The 20,999-nt window shown below is 35.1% G+C and overlaps 2 protein-coding genes across 2 annotated transcripts; both read left to right on the top strand.

Moving 5' to 3' along the window:
* Window positions 1-17,453: 17,453 nt before the first annotated feature.
* On the top strand, window positions 17,454-17,801 carry LOC136847933 (glutamate-rich protein 6B-like). Its single transcript, XM_067119951.1, has one exon. The coding sequence runs from the start codon at window positions 17,454-17,456 to the stop codon at window positions 17,799-17,801; it is 348 nt and encodes a 115-aa protein (XP_066976052.1).
* Window positions 17,802-19,398: 1,597 nt separating this feature from the next.
* LOC136847934 (uncharacterized) lies at window positions 19,399-19,803 on the top strand. The gene has a single exon (XM_067119952.1). The coding sequence runs from the start codon at window positions 19,399-19,401 to the stop codon at window positions 19,801-19,803; it is 405 nt and encodes a 134-aa protein (XP_066976053.1).
* The last annotated feature ends 1,196 nt before the right edge of the window (window positions 19,804-20,999 follow it).

Below are 20,999 nucleotides of genomic sequence, written 5' to 3' on the forward strand. Positions count from 1 at the left end.
AGTGAAGCAGCAACAACGCCTTCGTGTTGGTAGCTATCGGCACACACACACAAAACAGGTTTCTATACACAGTCTGTTAAAACGGATGTGTGCATTTCACATGTATGACGAAAACATTCCCATTAAAAATAAACATTACTGTGCTGTGAATTCTAAGAAGACAACGTATCCCTGAAGGTTGGCGAAGCAAGAAAAAGACGATTTTAGTCAAAATACGCAGGCTATGACGCCCCTACAATGAACAAAAACAACGCCTTTGTGTTGGTCGCAGAAAAGAAAAGTGAAGAAACAGTTAAACCCGATAACAACAACCAAAATAAGTAAGTTGTGCTTGGAAAGTTATTATTCTCTCTCTCAGTGAGTGTATTTTGAAATTATCTCTCTCAGCAGGTATAAGACTTTTATGATTATCTCTCTCAGAAGGTATAAAACTAACTTTTATAACTCTCTCTCGAAAATTTTTTATCTTATATTTTTTTGAGGTTTGATAAATAGGAATCTTTAATAATATAACATTCTTTTGATGAAGTATTTTTTGAGTACTGTTGGGTATTTGGGTATAAATTTTCTTATGATTTTTTAGAATACCATTCGTTTGACGCATTGAAGGATGCAATATGAAATAGACATTACCATTTAAGACCAACAACAGTCAGACAAAGCCAAATTCCCATGCCAAGCTCACGAATATCATTAACCAAGGAAGTACAAACAAAAGTAGCAATAATATAATAATAATAATAATATTAACACATTTCAATTTAGAACAATGGTGCAAGCAGCGATCATTATGCAAGCCACACAATTCTGTGGAAGAGCTGAAAGTTCAAATCCTGACAAAAATAGGCTAGAATCATATTCTGTGGACCAGTGGCTAGCTGAAGCAGACAGTCGCTTATCAACAGGGGGAATAACAAATGAAAGAGCTAGAATTAATGAAGCCTTGCTTCTTGTTAGTTCAGAAAGTGGTGATGCACACAGAACTTTGAATTCAGTTAGATTCAGCACAATAACCACATACAATGAATTTAGAAGAATTTGTTTATCAATCTGGGAACCACTGAGTCAAAGTGATGCCTTATATAATATTAATAGATTCCTTACCCAGCATTATGATGGAGAATCCATAGCAAATCTTCACACAGATGTTGAAGAATCGACACACAAGGTGATAGAAGACTTAAGAAAAACAGACATCACCATAGGAAATAAGAATGCTTTTGGTGATGAAGAAAATTATTTAGTTAGTTTGAGATATGTTTTAAATTACTTGTCATTTGGAATGATGTATAACGCACTTGGAGAAAAAGAAAAGAAGGCTTTTAAGGGGAGCGCTGACTCCATAAGGCCCCATTATAAAGTAAGTGCTTATAGCTTCCTTATGAATGAAGGGATTTGCTTCAAATTTTTACAACTTAATCTTCAAATGATAATGAAATTTAGAAATTCGAATTCTAAGTTAATTTTTTTTTTGCATTTGGCAAAAAGATTTCAAAACTTTTAAAAAATATGCAAAAAAAAAAAAAAATTTTTACTCTAATATAAATTTCCCGTGTGCAAAATCAAGATAGGCTATATAGTTATAATACACTGTAAAAGTTTGATTGAATTTGATTCTGTCTTCTTGGAGTTATAAGCTTTTATTTTTGAAAAAACTACGTTTTGAGAAAATGGCAAAAGAGAAAAATTTATGGTTATTTTGTAATAACTATGAAACTATGCCAGTTAGAAGGCTGATTTTTGCACAACAACTACTTTGTCATATAAAAAATATGCCCTGAAATTTTCAATATAATCAAATGAATAGAAATATGCTCTCTCTTGATTTATATTTATAAAATTTGCATATACACACACAAACATATGTGTGTATATATATATATATATATATATATATATATATATATATATATATACATACATATACTGCATATACAGTATATACACACATGCACACACATATATATATGTATATATAATTATATATATTACATATATATACAGTATATATGTATATGTATGTATGTATGTGTACACACATTATATATATATATATATATATATATATATATATATATATATATATATATATATATATATATATATATATATATATATATAATATACATATATATATATATATATATATATATATATATATATATATATATATATATATATATATATATATATATATATATATAATATATATATATATATATATATATATATATATATATATATATATATATATATAATATATATATATATATAATGTATAGGCTATATATATATATATATATATATATATATATATATATATATATATATATATATATATACATACACACACACACACACACACACACACACATATATATATATATATATATATATATATATATATATATATATATATATATATATATATATATATGTGAAGATAAAAAGTCCGTAAAACACTATTTGAACTTTGCAACCATATATTTTGAGCACTTCCTTCTGTGGCCCTGTTCACTGGTAAAATATGGACACCTGATGAGTTGCAAGAGTACATATACACAGAATATGTAGGTGTGGCAGTATATATACTCTTGTAACACATCACCTCCCAATATTTTACCAGTGAACAGGGGCACAGAAGAAAGTGCTTGAAATATGTGGCTGCAACGTTCAAATAGTGTTTTTGGGCCTTTTTTATATTCATATTATACTGCTGTATTACAGTAAAAGATATTCATATATATATATATATATATATATATATATATATATATATATTTATTTATCAGTGCAAAATTTTTTCATAACAAAAATTCATTAATATATGCTATAATATAAAAAATGGTATATGCTACCTATAAAAAATAGTAGGCTATATGGTATCACTGCGAATTTTTTCGTGATAAATAAAATAAAAATAAATGCCCTAATGAGGTTAGACCAGGACATGGTATTCTAGGAAAGGTTTGTTCTCATCGTTTCACACTCACCCTAAAGTTTCTCTCATAACCTGTAAAAATATATGCTATCAATATAAATTTTCTACATAACCTATATACGCTATCACTGTTGTACATGTTTTCCGTTCAGATATTGGAGAGGCAAATTAAACAAACAACTGCGAGGGTAAAGTAAACAAACACTGAACAACCAAGCCTACACAAGTCACGAGTCAGACGACAACTCATTGCAGTAAAATCAAGCTTTGTGGTCTTTTTATATTATGAAATAGAGTAATCACTAATTAGACTGCCACTAATTTGAACATCACTAATACAGGAAAACAAACCCCTTACTTAGATATGGGCGTTCTGGTGTTGTTGCTATCGGTTCCCAGGCGAGACAATTCCCGTTTGCTTTGCCCCTTCTCTTGTAACAAACTTCCGAGACGCAATCGTTCAAATTTCTCCCTCATAAGAATGGTACTTCTCTTGCTTATGGCAATGGAATTGCGTGAATGCACTACACGGTACGAAAACCCGAAAAGGAAATGCGTCACAAAGCACTACGATATCACTTGAACCAAACTACAAAACAAATCGAGATTGTTTACTGGTAAAACCCGACGCTCTGTTTGGAACTGTTACCTACTTATATAATTTCATATTTCCGAAAAGACTCAGTAAAAACATGTCAATAAATATAAGATATTATATGTATACTAGTTGGCAGAATAAATCTGTGATAATGAGTTCAAAAATATCCAGATACATATATATATATTTACTTTTTTGACATTTTGTTTGATATTTTTCTAGAGAACGAACAAGCTCTTATCGTAGAAAATGGGTAGTTTTAGTAGGATTCTGAAGTAAATTTCTCTTCTACTATCCCGAATTGGCAAGTCATACACATTGTAATGACAATTTGTCGTTCAGTGTCGCTCACAGGGCGATATCGAGATACAGAGAACATATATACTCTGATATTATATTTTTTGAGAGAGAGAGCCAGTTTTTATTGTAGATAATGTGTATTCTAGTAGGAAAGTAAAGTATATTTCTCACTTCCACCTAAAAAGTCATACAGAAAGTTTGCGACAATTTTTCGCTCAAATGCCGGCAAATGCGGTGAACAAAAATGTAAAAAAATCCACTTGAAATTTTTTTAGCAATAATATTTCAGGACATGTTTATTTAGACATATACCAGTCAAAAACTATAAAAAACTAAAAATCGACAATTCCTCGAAATTCGGCGATCGGCGCCCCCCTTAAGAAAGTTAAAATTGATCCTAAAAGTGATAGCCGTACATATAATATATGTACATATTATATATGTGTATATATGTGTATATATATGTATATGTATGTATATATACAGTATATATATACATATACAGTATGTATATATGTATATATATACATATACAGTATGTATACATGTATATATATACATATACAGTATGTATATATGTATATATATGTATGTATAGCTATATGTATATATATGTATATATTTATATGATATATACGTATATACACACACACATATATATTTATATATACATATATATACCTATATATATATATATATATATATATATATATATATATATATATATATATATATATTTATATTATACACACACACACACACACACACACATATATATATATATATATATATATATATATATATATATATATATATATAGATATATATATATATATATATATATATATATATATATATATATATATGTATATATTGTATATAAATGTATATATATATATATATATACCTGTATATACTACATACATATATATAAATATATACACATATTTATTTTATATATATATATGTTCATATATATATATATATATATATATATATATATATATATATATATAATTTCATATAATCTTGAATGTAACTAAACTTCTATGTATGCAAACTTGTGCTTTATAGAAATCCGAACCACTTGAGCGATCTAGACAAAATTTTACACACGTCTCTCATTTGACCCAAGGAAGGTTTTCACGTAGGTTTTAAAACCATACCTACGTTCTCCAGGGTACTTTCTTTACTTCTGGTCCCAGTGAAGACACAGCCATGGGATAACATTTTGTAATGGTGTGAAACATGGAGTGTCAGGACCGTAGGTTCTTATATTTTCTCACTCGGTGTTGGGCCAAGTGATGTGACTGGAATTGTGGCCACCGATAGAAAAATTTTTGTCTCCTTTGAATTCTTTTGTTATCTAAAGTATGTGTACTACCATTGAAAATGCTTTTCTACTCTGTGATTAATGATTCGGTCTAGAATTCATTGCTTTCACTAAACATTAATCAAAACCACACCATGTTTTACTTCCGTTCTAAGGTAAATTATCAAATTGCCATTCAGAGTTTTCCCTGGAAGTGCCAGGTAGGTCAGCTAATATACATATATATACTGCATATATATGTTTGTGTGTGTGTGCGTTTCTTCTCTGTGATTAATAATTCTGTCTAGAATTCATTGCTTTAACTAAACATTAATCAAAACCACAACATGCTTTACTTCCTTTTCAAGGTAAATGATCAAATTGTCATTCAGAGTTTTTTCCTGCCAGTGCCAGAACAAAATTTACTGACAAATACAAAGAAACTCATTTTGGAATATAAAACTAAAGTGGTGCCCTCAAGGTCATCTCAACAAAAGAGCACTATCACTGTGCATTGCCGTTAAGGCCACACTCTGTCTCTATTCTTGCTTTCCTGGAGGATTTCTTTTTCTTTTAGGGGTTAAAGAAGAATATTGTCGTCTGTCCTAAAATCTGACTTATCTATTTTTGATATATGCGTGCGTTCCTTCGTATGTAATATGCCGTAGCCCTTTCTAGTGTGTGGCCATAGATGGTATCATTTCTACTTCAAATCAAAGGGATTTTAGGGTTGCGGATGCTTAGCCACAGCCGATGTTTGAGTGGATGTGGTCCTTAAGAGAAGAAACGATGTTCAAGGATGTTACAGTGTTTAGTGAGGTTAGAGTGTTAAGGGAATAAGAAGGACGGGGAGATTGGTGATTTCCCAGAAAGCGTGGAGAAGTTTGTAAAAAAGGAATACTAATCCAAAGGGCACAGGTTAAAATGGACGGTAGTAGGAGGAAAAACTGTAGAAAGTCAAGTTACAAAAATCGCCATGGAGCTACTGCCGTCTACACGGTCTTCAGGAGGAATCTACCTTAAGTAATGTAACCCACAAATTGACAAAAATACAGAGAGAGAGAGAGAGAGAGAGAGAAAAGTCATGTCATGAATTTTCCTTGTCCCATAAAAAACTCTAGGCTGAACCTATGCGCCTATATATGAGTGTAAGCCTAGGTATTTTAGTTTATAGCAATGGGCCTAATAGCAAAAAGTTAACAAACAATATGGGAGATTGATAATGGACTTAAAGCAAAACCACTTTCATGAAAGTTATATCAATCATCAAACTCTCTTATAAATAAAATAATTATACAAAAAGAGGCAAACAGATCTGAATTGTAAGCTTTGTAAGCATTGCCTCATAAGTAGATTAATCAAAATTTTGTATTCAAAGTCAGCTGATAATAAACCAAACCATTTTCATTTGAAATTACTGAATGGGTGTCTCTCTGTTTCTCTCTGTCTTTTATAATTTCAATTCCAAAATAGGCTAAGCCAACTAAAAATATCTTCTATTGATATAGCAAATAAACAATATTTACCTGGAGTTATATCCTTAGTATACATGTGTTGGTAGGCACAGCAGTATCTTTCAATTTACGTGCATTTTAGGATGAGGAAGAAATGCTAAAAGTATATGTCTAAGGCTTTCTCCAAAATCACAGGAGCCAAAATGAATGAGACATATTCTTGCATTCTTCGTTGAAATCATCTTTCCTTTTTCACAGATTAACCCAAGTTTTTGCAAAAGAGATGGATCTTTTGGAAATCATGTGAAATGAAATGCCTTTTCTTGGCGATGGCGATCATGATTATTGCAACCAAACACGCTTTATACCACCCTCTTTGTTGTCTCTTATCAGCTGATTGAAATGTTAAAAGATCGGCGAATTCCCTCCAAAACAGTATGAGTCAATGAACCTCTTTCTAGAGCAACGAAGCACAAAATACCCAAATAAGTGTGGGAATAGTGCGATTGTGAGTTACCACGCAGTGATGATTCAACTAGAAACGCGCTTGCGTCTTTTTGCTTCGCCGGCGAGTAGGTGACGTCACTATGGCTGCACACAGCCTGTTGAGAGATAGGTACTCTACTTTCTGTTTCAAATTGGTAAGTACCCCATTCCCGTAAGTTGCGCAGAACGCCGTTTTCTGTTCTTCTTTTAGAGGGGTAATCCCAGCCTTCTCTAGTGTTCTTTGGTTTCTTTATGTTGTTACGTCAGGGCGTGTGATTACTTCACGTGCCGGACGATGGTGCAAGCACATCCCAATCAATTGTGGTACAAGACGAATATCAGGGGGAATTACAAATTTTAAAGGGTTAGTGGATGGAAAGCCAACGCAAAATATAGAAACTTTCATTGAGTCAGTGAACAATTATCTGAATTCCAAGAAAATTACGAATGGCGCTGAAGCTTTAACAGAGGCTAAATCATTTCTGGATTTAGATAAAGGAGATATTGGGAAACGGGCATGCAGTTTCGGGTTCAGAAGGCGTAAAACTTGGAATGAATGCAGAAATTTCTGGGTACGAGCTCAATGGCGGCGGGAGTTCAACGAATGCGCAGTTCGGAATTTGCGAGAGTTTCTCAAAAATAAACAAAGGCAATGATTCACCAGTCACATAGTGCGAATTTATTTGATGCAGTAGTTGAGTTAAAGAAATCTAATAGGTTTCCATGGGCAACTGGGAATACATTCTTAGATAATTTTAAAAGATTGTTGGCTACATTTTTTGCTTAGCTTTTTTAACGTCAGTCCCAGATGTAATTAGATAGTTTTGATAAAAAGAATTGATCAGATACAGACGAATCCTTTTGTTTGGTACAGATTAACAAAACCCAGCAAATGCTCCACACTGGACAGTAGTTTTGTACAGGAGGTGCAAGATGTCAGCTGCGGTTTCAAACCACAGAATAATGATAGTCGCTCGCATTCGGGAAATGATGCAACAAAGGAAGACATGTGCAATGAGTAGAATCGAAGAAAATTCTAGAGAGATCAGGCTCACACCCATACGTTGTTTTAATTGTGATAAAATAGCCATAGTAAGTCAAATTGCAGAGTGAGATATTACCAGTTTGCAAATCTTCAGATCATGGATGGAGATTTTGGCCCAGCCACGAAGAATAGAGATTTATTCAGGGAAGTCACGGGAGGTTTTTCTAGACATGATGTGAGAATTTACATGATGCAAGTTCTAGATACACAAAGGAACAGCAGAATTTTCACAAGATAAGTTCTGAAAACAGGTACAGGATAATGACTAATCAGGTCGTAGAGTCACTAGAACTCAGGCTGATTGTACGTGGATTCTCTAATGGCAAATGAAATTCATATTACCGATTCTGGTAGCTCAGTTAACTTAGTAATGCTGACCTTTTCACTGAGGTTTCAGAGGCAACTAGTCCCTTCTAGTGAGACAGTGTGATGTGGCCAAGCGAGGAAACTGAATATTTTAGGTCTGTCATTTCTTACGCTTGTATCGGTGGAAAGCACAATAGTAGAATCATTTTGGTCATGAAGGATTAGCCTAGGTGAAATGTGGTTTTGCTAGGACACCCTTCTTGTATGAGATATAACATCAACATTCTTACGTGGAGTTCAGGGGATTACAATAGGTGAGCTGGTTGTTTTGTCTCAGATACACAGGAAAAAATCAGAGAAACTTTAAGACACAGTCTGAGACATAAAAATATATTCATTAGAGTAGTGAAGATATTCCTGTAGATCTTTTCAAAGGATTTTGTTGGAAGATACAATTGCAAACTATGAGTTCTGCATTAGTTGGGAAAAAACGCTGAAAGAGTAGAATTTTCCTTCTCAAGTGTGCGTTGTTGAGGGAACTGGAAAACTCAAAGACGCTGTGGAGTACGGTGTCAGTGAATGAAATTTCAGTCGCAGGCGTGACTTCAGTAGAATTAGTTAGTTATCAAGACTCAGAAAATATCACATATACTTATAATTGATTTTGAAGAGTTTAATGAAGAGCATAAATTAGTGAGCTTGTGAGACGGAATATGTTTCAACGAGGAGCACAGTTCCGAAGTCAGGTTCTACAGAACACTTCACAAGCTGATTATCCTGAATATTCAGATAAAGTAGAGAAAGGTTGGAAAGAATATCTAGATATCATTACTTGAAGGGAGATAATTAGGAGTTAGATGTTTTAGAACATTCAACTGCCCAGAAAAGGGTACAACCTATATATATTCCAGCATATCGAATTCCTTTAAGATCAGAGAAGAAGAGAAAAAGAAGTTCAGAAGTGGGAGTCGAATACATTATCAGACCGTCCAATTCTCCAAGCTAATTTTCTGTTTGCAGTCTAAGATGACTGGTACTCAGAGTCTGTGTGGATTTTCAAATGAATGAAAAACATGTTTATATATCCGGGTTTGTTAATTGATTTGTTTGTTGGAGATCGGTGGCAAGAATATATATTCATCTATGATCTTATGCAAGGTTTATATACAGGTTCCTTTGTGAGAGTAGTCAAATATACAGCATTTTCGGAAAATTAAAGGGACATTATGAGTTTATAATAGGATGCCTTGATTACAAGGTCCCAATAACATTTACTAGACTGCCAATACAGTACTTCATGGCTTGTTAGGAAAGTCGAAACAGGCATGGATGATATTCCTCATATGCACAGATACAATTGAAGAACATCTGTGTTGGGTGTTAAAAGAAGTCTCTGCTGACATGGTCTGCTGGTTAAAGGTCAACCACAAATGTGAGTTTCTGAAGAGAAAATTGTCTATTTATATGTTATCTTCAAAGAGGGAGTTAGAGTGAATGATGAGAAAGTTAAAGCCATTGTGGCTCTCTCTCTCCAGTTCCTAAAACCAGGAAACAGATTTGCCTGTTCCTAGGTATGCTGGGTTTCTTTCTGCCGTTTTGTGTGAATTTTTCTACAATAGCGTCTCCATTGAGTTAGGATTTGTTATGAGGTAAGACGTTAAGTTTGGTTTTGGGGCATACCAACAATTAGCTTTGAGAAGCTTAAGAACGCTTTGTGGAACCTATCCGTTTTGAAGTTTCCAGATTTTAATCAACCGTTCACCTTATGACTGACGCGAGTCAGAAGGCAGAAAAGTGTTTGATGCAGAAATTTGAGGAAATGCACCCAACGTTTTTATAGCAGAGTTCAAAACGCGTGGTAGTAATGAAAGGCTGATGTCAGTTGTGGACAAGGAGGTTTTCTGTCGCCCAGCCTTGTCTATTTTAAGATGTTGTTATTGGGAATAAAGTTGAGATTTTTATAGATCATCAACCGTTGTTAGAGCTTTTTATCAAGCCAAATTTGTCGCCCAAGAGAGCACGTTAATTCCAACATTGAGAGATTTGATGCAAACTCAAATACATTGAAGGTAAGCATAATGTGAAAGTTGCAGATGCATTGTTAGATATTTTCCAGTCGAGGATGGAGGAAATACATACTGAATCCCAGGTGAAGAGAGGTAAATATTTGTGTCTAATGTTCTGATATTAGTAGTCGAGAGATCGCATGTAGAGGATATACACGTTCCTACAGCATACTTCCTCTGGTGAGAAATAGAGTCGGCAGTCTCGGGAGAGATTGTTATTCGTGATAGTGAGAGTAACGCAGTGTGTTATATTACGGGTGAAAATGTCACTTGGGACATAGGCTTGCTGGAACAAAAGCAAGATGAAGATAAATTGTTGTTAGATGCTAAGGCATTTCAAGGGAGCTCAGCACCGGAAGAAAGGGTATAAGCTGTCTTTTTCTGTCTAGAGTTGAGAACAATTTATTGGTGAGAAAGTTATATAACTGCGAAGTACTCAAAGCATGGGTGAGATTACACAAATCATCGTGCCAGAGAAACTAAAAATCATGTTCTAGACATTGTACATTGTAAATTTGTCTTCCTGTTTGGGTGTGTAGAGCAAGACGTATGAAACGTCAGGGTCAAAGTCTTTGGAAAATATGTTTTCCAGAAGCCTCTTTGTGGAAGAAGTGTGCTATTTGCAATGCGAATAGTTTTGGCATTTATTGTGTCGTGTCGTTTGGGTTCATATCCCACCACAGGCCGTTTCAGAGAGTGCATATGGATATTCTGGGTAACTTCAGAGTCCGCTTGTTTATAGACATTTATTAGTAGTTGTTGATGAGTTGACTTGCTTTGTCGAGATTTTCCCACTGAAGTACAAACCAGCTGAGTGAAGTTAAGCAGAAGGTGTTCTTTAAGCGGGATAATTTGTCGATATGGTGTTCCTGGAATGTCTGATCACAGACAATGGTAGGGAGTTTATTAATAAGACTTTAGACGGTCTTGTTAATTTGTTGGGGGATAAAGAAAGTGACTATAATCCCGCAGACCTGAAGCGAATGGGCTGTGTGAGAGGGCGAATCGGAAAGTAATCGAAGCTTTTGCGCAGCGACGGTATGGAGGTCTGCGATACACATTGGGACAGATCTTGATGAAGTATGATATAGCATCAATACTATGATGAATGACACAATTAAGATATTCCAGCAGAAGCTTTGTATGGATACAAGTTGAAAGGACCTTTGATTTGTTACTAGAGTGTTCAGGGTGATGTTACGGTCACTTCATTGATAAATACAGTGAGAAAGATTTGCACGTATCAGTAAAGAACTTGAACTTAGTTCGCGTGCAATTTTTACAGAGAAAAGTAACGCGAAATCGAGGGGAGTAGCTTTTCGATAAGTGACAGAGTGTTTGTTAAAGTGAATGTTCGAAATGATCTGAATTATAAGTTGTCCGAATTCCACGGACCTTTTGAGATTGTAGAGATCAAAAAAGAGGGAATAGATTTGTAAAGTTAAAGATGTAAATACTGGAGTACGAATTGACCTGTTATTTCGAAGTTAAAGAAAGTTGGGATGTAATGGAACGTTTGTATATAGTTAGAGGGATAAATGGGTTAATGTTTGTATATATATGATATTTTTTTAAATTTTTTTTTGTCTCTTGTTCATTTTAGATGTTGAAGTTCTTAGTCATTTGTTTTCGAATGATTTTAGAAGTTGAGACATGGGGCTAATTTCTTATACGAGATTTGACCGTGTGTTAGTGTTATTGTGGCAGGATGTGTTTCATCATCTGACGCAATGTGTAAAGTATTTAGATATTTTTTTTTGGGAGATACTTAGTATATCGGACTGAACAAGTCTGATTTTTTTTTCAAGCTGGGAGATCGTGTTTGAGTATTTGGATTTTTCGCTTCTTTTTTAAAATAAAGTGGAGCTCAGTTGTGAGTAGTTGTAATTGTTATGGATTATGGGAGCGATTGCCACATGTCAATTGCTATTTTATTGAGAGTTAGTCAGGTGTTGCGAAATATTTGCCTAACCAGAGTAGAACTTACTGTCTTACGAGATAAGGATACCTTTAGTGTTTGGACAAGATTCTCGGCGCTTTTTTTCTGTTTGATAGAATTTTTTTTGTGAGTGAGTCTCAGAAAGTTGTTGTGTGCTTAGTAGTGAGTTGACTGTGACTATTCTGAGATACACACTTGGAATTGAATTACACTAGAGGCTTACTTTGCATTAGTAGGTTTTGTTTGGTTCAGTAACATGAAACTTTTTCTTAGTTTTATATTAGACCTTTTCGGGAGTGTTTTGGGAGACTCATACATGGGATAGAGTAGAGACCTGAAACCCAGATTCACATCATACCTGAGTTTATCATGTGCATTAGCCAAATTTAGCTGAGAGAGGTGTGTGTGTGATAGCAGTGTTTTCCAGTTGCGAGTTGTGTCTGTGGTGGTTGTGAGTTATCATTAGTTCATGGACAGACTCCGACAGAATGTGACTTTAGACAGTTCCCATGAGATTACTGTTACTGAGTCCACCAGTACCTTTCGGCGCCGTGTTTGCAAGGAGTGGCGTAGCAATGATGTGCCAGAGCAACAAGTCGACGACATTCGTTCATCGAGGTGTAGTGGTCCGAGCAGCCCTGATTCATCCTGCAGAACTTGTCTACGGAATTTCGCACTTAGCCGTGCTGTATCTCAACAGTTCGAGAAGATAATTATGCGTCATACGCATAACGAGCATTTGTAAGGAGGTACTCTGCAAATCATAGTGCCAATGACGGTTCCACCGTTGGCGACATTGACGATTCTGTGGATGTTCGAGTATCAGGAATATATTGCGCCGACAATTTTAATTGTCTTAATAGCTATTTTACCGATAATTTTGTTGTGGGGGTAGTAGCTTTGTCTGTGTTTGTAAGATTATATGTAAAGGTTTCAAGAACTCAACCCAGTGATTCTTCTTAAGTGCGTCGAGAGTAGTCCTTAAAGCTGCAGTGCAGTAGATATTGCTAATTGAGTATAGCCTATTCTGTTATGTTTTGCTACATATGTTTTTGTTTTGAATATTGCTATGAGAGCGAGACGCTCTATGTGGTAAGCCGAGCCTCATTTCAGAAAATATGGCTGCTAAGTAATTTTAAAGGATTGATATATATGCATTTCATAGCTTCAATGCTTTAAGATGTGATGAAGAATGGCGGAGTCAGATGGAACTAGGTCGAGAGACCCGAGGTGTAAAAATCTTTGTGTTCAACAAATAGTTTGATTCTCAGCACATTGCTGTCATCAGGGTGATCTTCCGAAGTGTTATATATTCGTGAGCATGCAGCACTTGATCTAGATTACGCCAAATCTGCCCTAAAAGTGAGTTTCTGACTCACATCGTGATAGGAACTGTAGTTGTTCAGACGTAGCTTTGGAGAGGATCCAGCCAAACTGGCAGATAAGGTAGACTTTGAAATCTCTGTTTTTATGGAGAAAAATTGAACTTAGGATTTTTACCATGATTTTCTAATCATATGAACTTTGAACTGGTGTGGGGAGATTTAATATGAATATTCATACTTTTTATATTATTGTTTTGTCATGTTACGCTTGCCATATCTTGGCTATGCATTTGCTAATTTTCCATTATTGTATTTTTGCATCATATACTTTTGGGAGTTTTCTATCATGTTTGATTCTTCCGACAGATGTCTGTGGACAGATGTCGGTAGACAGTGTGGACTGGTTCGAATAACATGTGGTAGACTGGTTTTGACATGACTAATTATTGATTTGGGGAGTATGTGTGAGTTTGGATATTTTCAGGCTATTAGCCATAGTGAGACTTCTTTAATCAGAAGTGTTTTGCAGTTCAGAGTTTAGTTATCTAACTTGATATTTCATTTATTATGCATTCTAATCTTTGCTTTGTTTTATCTATTTCTGTTGGTTTGAATAATAAACTCATTTGTAGAAATATTATGTTTCTTTTTTAAATGGTCCATTTAGTTGATTTGGTGAGAAATGAGGCACTGGGTGGGTGAACTTGGAAAACGGGATGAGAGAGAGAGGAGAGAGTATGACACACAGAGAGAGAGAGAGAGGTGACACACGGTGAGAGAGAGAGAGAGAGAGAGAGAGAGAGAGAAAGAGAGAAAATAGATGTAAGTGGTTGCCGTGAGTGAACGTTCATACGCCTGTTTCATGATTAAAGATCGTTGAGCACGTTACGTACACCAAAAAAGGGTGTTTACCCTAATCCTCGTTACATAATATGTTCGTGTGTGTGTTCGTGTGTGGCGAGAGAGATGAAGAGAATACTTAAAAACATGTCTTGCTACTGTTCGTCAAGTTTTCCGAGAGACTTAATTAGCTGCGTATGTTTTACCCTTGGTCTGTATCATCCGGACACTTGTGTGAGCGTCCGTTAATTAATTCCATCCAGTTGTCTCCCTGAAGTTTGGCCCTGGCTAAACATCAGTTCTCGGAACTTATGCTGATTAATCTAGAGTTTAGAGTTTTTTCTTTAAATAAGCAAATATTCAGAACCACGTTGCATCTAATTCTAGCTCCAATCCGCATACTTGAAGAAGGTCGTTACACACTGATCTGATTTTCATACTTACTTCCTTAATGCTTTAAAGCACCTTAGAGTACACAGTTTTAATTTTTACCCATGAATTATAATTTCTTATTCTTTGAAGGTTTTGGTATCTAATGGTTCGTTTTGATTTTTTTCAAGGTAATTATTGATTGTTCCAAAGATCCCAGTGCTTTCGTTAATCTGTCTACCCAAGAGGAGCATAGTATGGACATCAGTGCTTCTTGTTCTTTTTACACGAATTTGCAATATCCTCCTGATGAATAAATGGAACTCAGGTTCAGATAGAATACTGAACACCCTATATAGAATTTATTTTTAGTATATTTCTTTTCTCGCAGATAACCAAACTTTTAAAAATTCAACAACAGTTATCAAAAAGAATTAAAGACCATTCTTGAAAAATATATTTTACTGATTCTCGCCTTTTCTATAATGCCATGTCACTTATTAATTTCTGCCTTTCGTTTCGTGAAAGCACTGTTACCATTTACCAAGCCAAATAATTTTCCCGGGTTTCGTTGTTGACTGAAGTTGAAGTGCACGGTTTTTACATGAGATATTCTCTTATTCTGAACTGCATTCTAAGACATACTCGTTATATACCCACTTGTATATCTTTTTCAATATCAGTGCTGCAAGTGCCTCACTTTTCCTATTTTATTTTTTATTCTTTTGATGAGCAAGATCGGTTTCAGGAAATGTAGTCCTATACATATAAATAAGCTAGTTTTGAAGTTCAGATTGTGAGGTGCAATTGCAAACGAACTTTCCAAGACTATAAGACCACATTATAGTCTCCTTTTCATAGTGATCGTGGATTCAAATGGTTGCAATTACGAGGAAAAAACAATTCAGTCATATTTTCGGATTTCTGGAGAACTTTCAAAATTCACTGTCAATCTGTCTCTCAGAATATCTTTCCTGTTACAGTAACAAAATTTGTAAGATACTCATCACAAATGTTTTAAGTATATTAATACACTTAAGACCCACACGAATAGGTGAAAATCTTCGATATGCTATCAGCGTAGAGTAACATTTGATTTTTTTGTAGAAAATCCCATACCAAAGAAAAACGAAAAATTATGAGAAAAAGTGAGACAAAGAATATTTCAAAACAAAATCAGTCTCCCCTCTCTTGGTAAGAGATTAGCAACCATAGTGATAATTTAAGTAAATATGCATAAGTTTTAAAAACTTTGTCTACATGCGAGACAAAAGTCATAAAAATACCTTTCACCTACTCATAGTTCATATATGATAAAATTCCTTTTATATATTAGATTTCCGATAATGAGTGTGAAAAAATAAAAGATACAAGACTCACTGTGAAGGACGAAAAAGTGATCGTTAAGGACAGATTACAAGACGAGAAATTTACATTTTGTTTCAATATCTGCAACAGTATGAACACGTAACAATTATAATGCAATAAAAATCGTTCCTCCCCGCAGATGCTGACAAAAGGAAGCTGTCTATTTTAATTTGAAAACTATGACAGTTTCAAAACAGATCACTTCATTTACAAATGAAACTCATTAACGGGATTCTAAAGACACATTGTATTTGTGTCAATAAGCTGCTTATGTATTCAACTATACCAGACAGGGTCTTTGGTTCGGTTTTTCCCTAGAAAATGCTGCTGCATTTCCAGTTCTCTTTTGAAGAAAGCTTATGTACGATTGGAGAAGGTCGTGAAAAAGAGAGCTTATGTACGACTGGAGAAGGTCGTGAAAAAGAGAGCTTATGTACGATTGGAGAAGGTCGTGAAAAAGAAAGCTTATGTACGATTGGAGAAGGTCGTGAAAGAGAAATCTTATGTACAATTGAGAAGGTCGTGAAAAGAAAGCTTATGTACAATTAGAGAAGGTCGTGAAAAAGAAATGTACGATTGGTGAAGGTCGTGAAAAAGAAAGCTTATGTACGATTGGAGAAGGTTGTGAAAAGAAAGGTCGATTGAAGGTCATGAAAAAGAAAGCTTATGTACGATTGAGAAGGTCGTGAAAAGAAAGCTTATGTACAATTGGACAAGGTCGTGAAAAGAAAAGAAGTGCGATTGGAGAAGGTCGTGAAAAGAATGCTTATGTACGATTGGAGAAGGTCATGAAAAGAAAGCTTATGTACGATTGAGAAGGTCGTGAAAAAGAAAGCTTATGTACGATTGGAGAAGGTCATGAAAAAGAAAGCTTATGTACGATTGGAGAAGGTCGTGAAAAAGAAAGGTTATGTACAATTGGACAAGGTCGTGAAAAAGAAAGCTTAAGTACGATTGGAGAAGGTCGTGAAAAAGAATGCTTATGTACGATTGGTGAAGGTCGTGAAAAAGAAAGCTTATGTACGATTGGAGAAGGTCGTGAAAAAGAAAGCTTATGTACAATTGGAGAAGGTAGTGAAAAAGAAAGCTTATGTACGATTGGAGATGGTCATGAAAAAGAAAGCTTATGTACGATTGGAGAAGGTCGTGAAAAAGAAAGCTTATGTACGATTGGTGAAGGTCGTGAAAAAGAAAGCTTGTGTACGATTGGAGAAGGTCGTGAAAAAGAAAGCTTATGTACGGTTGGAGAAGGTCGTGAAAAAGAAAGCTTATGTACAATTGGAGAAGGTCATGAAAAAGAAAGCTTGTGTACTATTGGAGAAGGTTGTGAAAAAGAAAGCTTATGTGGAGATGGTCATGAAAAAGAAAGCTTATGTACGGCTGCAGAAAGCCGTGAAAAAGAAAGCTTATTTACGATTGGAGAAGGTCGTGAAAAAGAAAGCTTATGTATGATTGGAGAAGGTCGTGAAAAAGAAAGCTTATGCACAATTGGAGAAGGTCGTGAAAAAGAAAGCTTATGTACGATTGGAGAAGGTTGTGAAAAAGAAAGCTTATGTACGATTGAGAAGGTCGTGAAAAAGAAAGCTTATGTACAATTGGAGAAGGTTGTGAAAAAGAAACTTATGTACGATTGAGAAGGTCGTGAAAAGAAAGCTTATGTACGATTGAGAAGGTCGTGAAAAGAAAGCTTATGTACAATTGGAGAAGGTTGTGAAAAAGAAAGCTTATGTACGATTGGAGAAGGTCATGAAAAAGAAAGCTCATGTATGATTGGAGAAGGTTGTGAAAAAGAAAATGTACGATTGGAGAAGGTCGTGAAAAGAAAGCTTATGTACAATTGAGAAGGTTAAAAAAGAAAGCTTATGTACGATTGGAGAAGGTCGTGAAAAAGAAAGCTTATGTATGATTGGAGATGGTCGAAAAAGAAAGCTTATGTACGATTGGAGAAGGTCGTGAAAAAGAAAGCTTATGTACGATTGGTGAAGGTCGTTAAAAAGAAAGCTTATGTACGATTGGAAAAGGTCATGAAAAAGAAAGCTTATGTACGGTTGGAGAAGGTCGTGAAAGAGAAAGCTTATGTGGAGAAGGTCGTGAAAAAGAAAGCTTATGTGGAGAAGGTCGTGAAAAAGAAAGCTTATGTACGGCTGCAGAAGGCCATGAAAAAGAAAGCTTATGTACGATTGGAGAAGGTCGTGAAAAAGAAAGCTTATGTACGATTGGAGAAGGTCGTGAAAAAGAAAGCTTATGTACAATTGGAGAAGGTCGTGAAAAAGAAAGCTTATGTATGATTGGAGAAGGTCGTGAAAAAGAAAGCTTATGTACGATTGGAGAAGGTCATGAAAAAGAAAGCTTATGTACGATTGGAGAAGGTCGTGAAAAAGAATGCTTATGTACGATTGGAGAAGGTCGTGAAAAAGAAAGCTTATGTACGATTGGAGAAGGTCGTGAAAAGAAAGCTTATGTACGATTGAGAAGGTCGTGAAAAGAAAGCATGTACGATTGAGAAGGTCGTGAAAAAGAAAGCTTATGTATGATTGGAGAAGGTTGTGAAAAAGAAAGCTTATGTACGATTGGAGATGGTCGTGAAAAAGAAAGCTTATGTACGATTGGAGAAGGTCGTGAAAAAGAAAGCTTATGTACGATTGGTGAAGGTCGTGAAAAAGAAAGCTTATGTACGATTGGAGAAGGTCATGAAAAAGAAAGCTTATGTACGGTTGGAGAAGGTCATGAAAAAGAAAGCTTATGTACGGCTGCAGAAGGCCGTGAAAAAGAGAGCTTATGTATGATTGGAGAAGGTCATGAAAAAGAAAGCTTATGTACGATTGGAGAAGGTCGTGAAAAAGAAAGCTTATGTACAATTGGAGAAGGTCGTGAAAAAGAAAGCTTATGTACGATTGGTGAAGGTCGTGAAAAAGAAAGCTTATGTACGATTGGAGAAGGTTGTGGTAAAGAAAGCTTATGTACGATTGGAGAAGGTCATGAAAAAGAAAGCTTATGTACGATTGGAGAAGGTCGTGAAAAGAAAGCTTATGTACAATTGGAGAAGGTCATGAAAAAGAAAGCTTATGTACGATTGGAGAAGGTCGTGAAAAAGAATGCTTATGTACGATTGGTGAAGGTCATGAAAAAGAAAGCTTATGTACGATTGGAGAAGGTTGTGAAAAAGAAAGCTTATGTACGATTGGAGAAGGTCGTGAAAAAGAAAGCTTATGTACGATTGGAGAAGGTTGTGAAAAAGAAAGCTTATGTACGATTGGAGAAGGTCGTGAAAAAGAAAGCTTATGTGGAGAAGGTCGTGAAAAAGAAAGCTTATGTACGGCTGCTGAAGGCCGTGAAAAAGAAAGCTTATGTACGATTGGAGAAGGTCGTGAAAAAGAAAGCTTATGTACGATTGGAGAAGGTCGTGAAAAAGAAAGCTTATGTACGATTGGAGAAGATCTTGAAAATCGTGTAGTACAGTGGATCTTAACCTTTTTGTCACCACGCCCCCTCTAAGAGCTCGTCCTTCCCTCCACTCCCCAACCCCTTGCATCTATGAGTAAAATTCCCTCACAGATTTAAAGAAAATAAAAAAAAAGAGAAAGAGAAGGAGTTTCGAGGGATAGGGAGGGAGGTAAATAATCACAAAACATGATAAGCCCAACGAGTCTAGTTACTATCCATTTCAGGGACCGCGAGTCATCGTTTTTCTCAAATATCTTTCAAACTAATTATTTGATCGAAATGGCACTTTGACACATTGTACAAGACACCTCCCGCTAATTTTTGGTAATATTCAACATTGACCCCAATCCACACGCCAATGACCTTCCATCCCTTCGGAGATCGTTGAGGATTCGGAACTGCTTCTCACTAAATTCTGTATCCGACTAACAATTCATCTTTAACCCCTTACACTTTTTCTTTGTTTATGAATTTGCTTTGTTAAACTTATATCCAATGTCCACATTTTCTTTTGACTGCTGAAGAGGCACGATGAAAAAGAGAGACATCTGCGTTTTATATAAATCTTGCAACCGTCACAGAAAGGGCGACATAGTGTTCTGTTTGCGACAAAATGACCTTGATACCAAAAGATTTGAATATTACAGTAAGTCAAAAACTATTCGAAAAAAGGCCAAGAGAATATTAAATTCATAATGTTTAGTAAATCAACCAAAGTTGACTCGTACTACTCAAATCATCACCCCTCAACCAAAGTTAAGGTTCTCGCATCGATACTTTAACGGGCACTGTGGGTAAGTTACCCTGGTCTTGAGGCTGAGCGCGAGAAGATTTATGATACTGCCTCATCTTTAAAGCATCTATCACATTTTATAGATTAACCCTTTCCCAGTATAGGTAAGATAAACCACTTTCTTTTATGGCAATGTTTATAGCCTTTTTTATGACTTGGCGTTGCAAGGAAAACCTGCAGTCTTCTCATCTCTCGGCAGTGAACATCACAAGGTGGTCTCAGGATATTGCGTTTAAAAATTCATTCTTTGTATTTATTCTAAAATGAAGGGGGGAAAGATTGTGGAGTCCAGGAATAGAAACCTGTGAAAGTATAAGGTATAAAGCTTGAGAGAAATAATAAATCTGAACTTGGCCAGGTTTGAGGAAGAAGTGTTTAAACTGGGTCACTTATAATTCGAAGGTTGGAACAGA

Source organism: Macrobrachium rosenbergii, chromosome 18, assembly GCF_040412425.1.
Source record: "Macrobrachium rosenbergii isolate ZJJX-2024 chromosome 18, ASM4041242v1, whole genome shotgun sequence".
In the NCBI taxonomy this organism is placed as follows: domain Eukaryota; kingdom Metazoa; phylum Arthropoda; class Malacostraca; order Decapoda; family Palaemonidae; genus Macrobrachium; species Macrobrachium rosenbergii.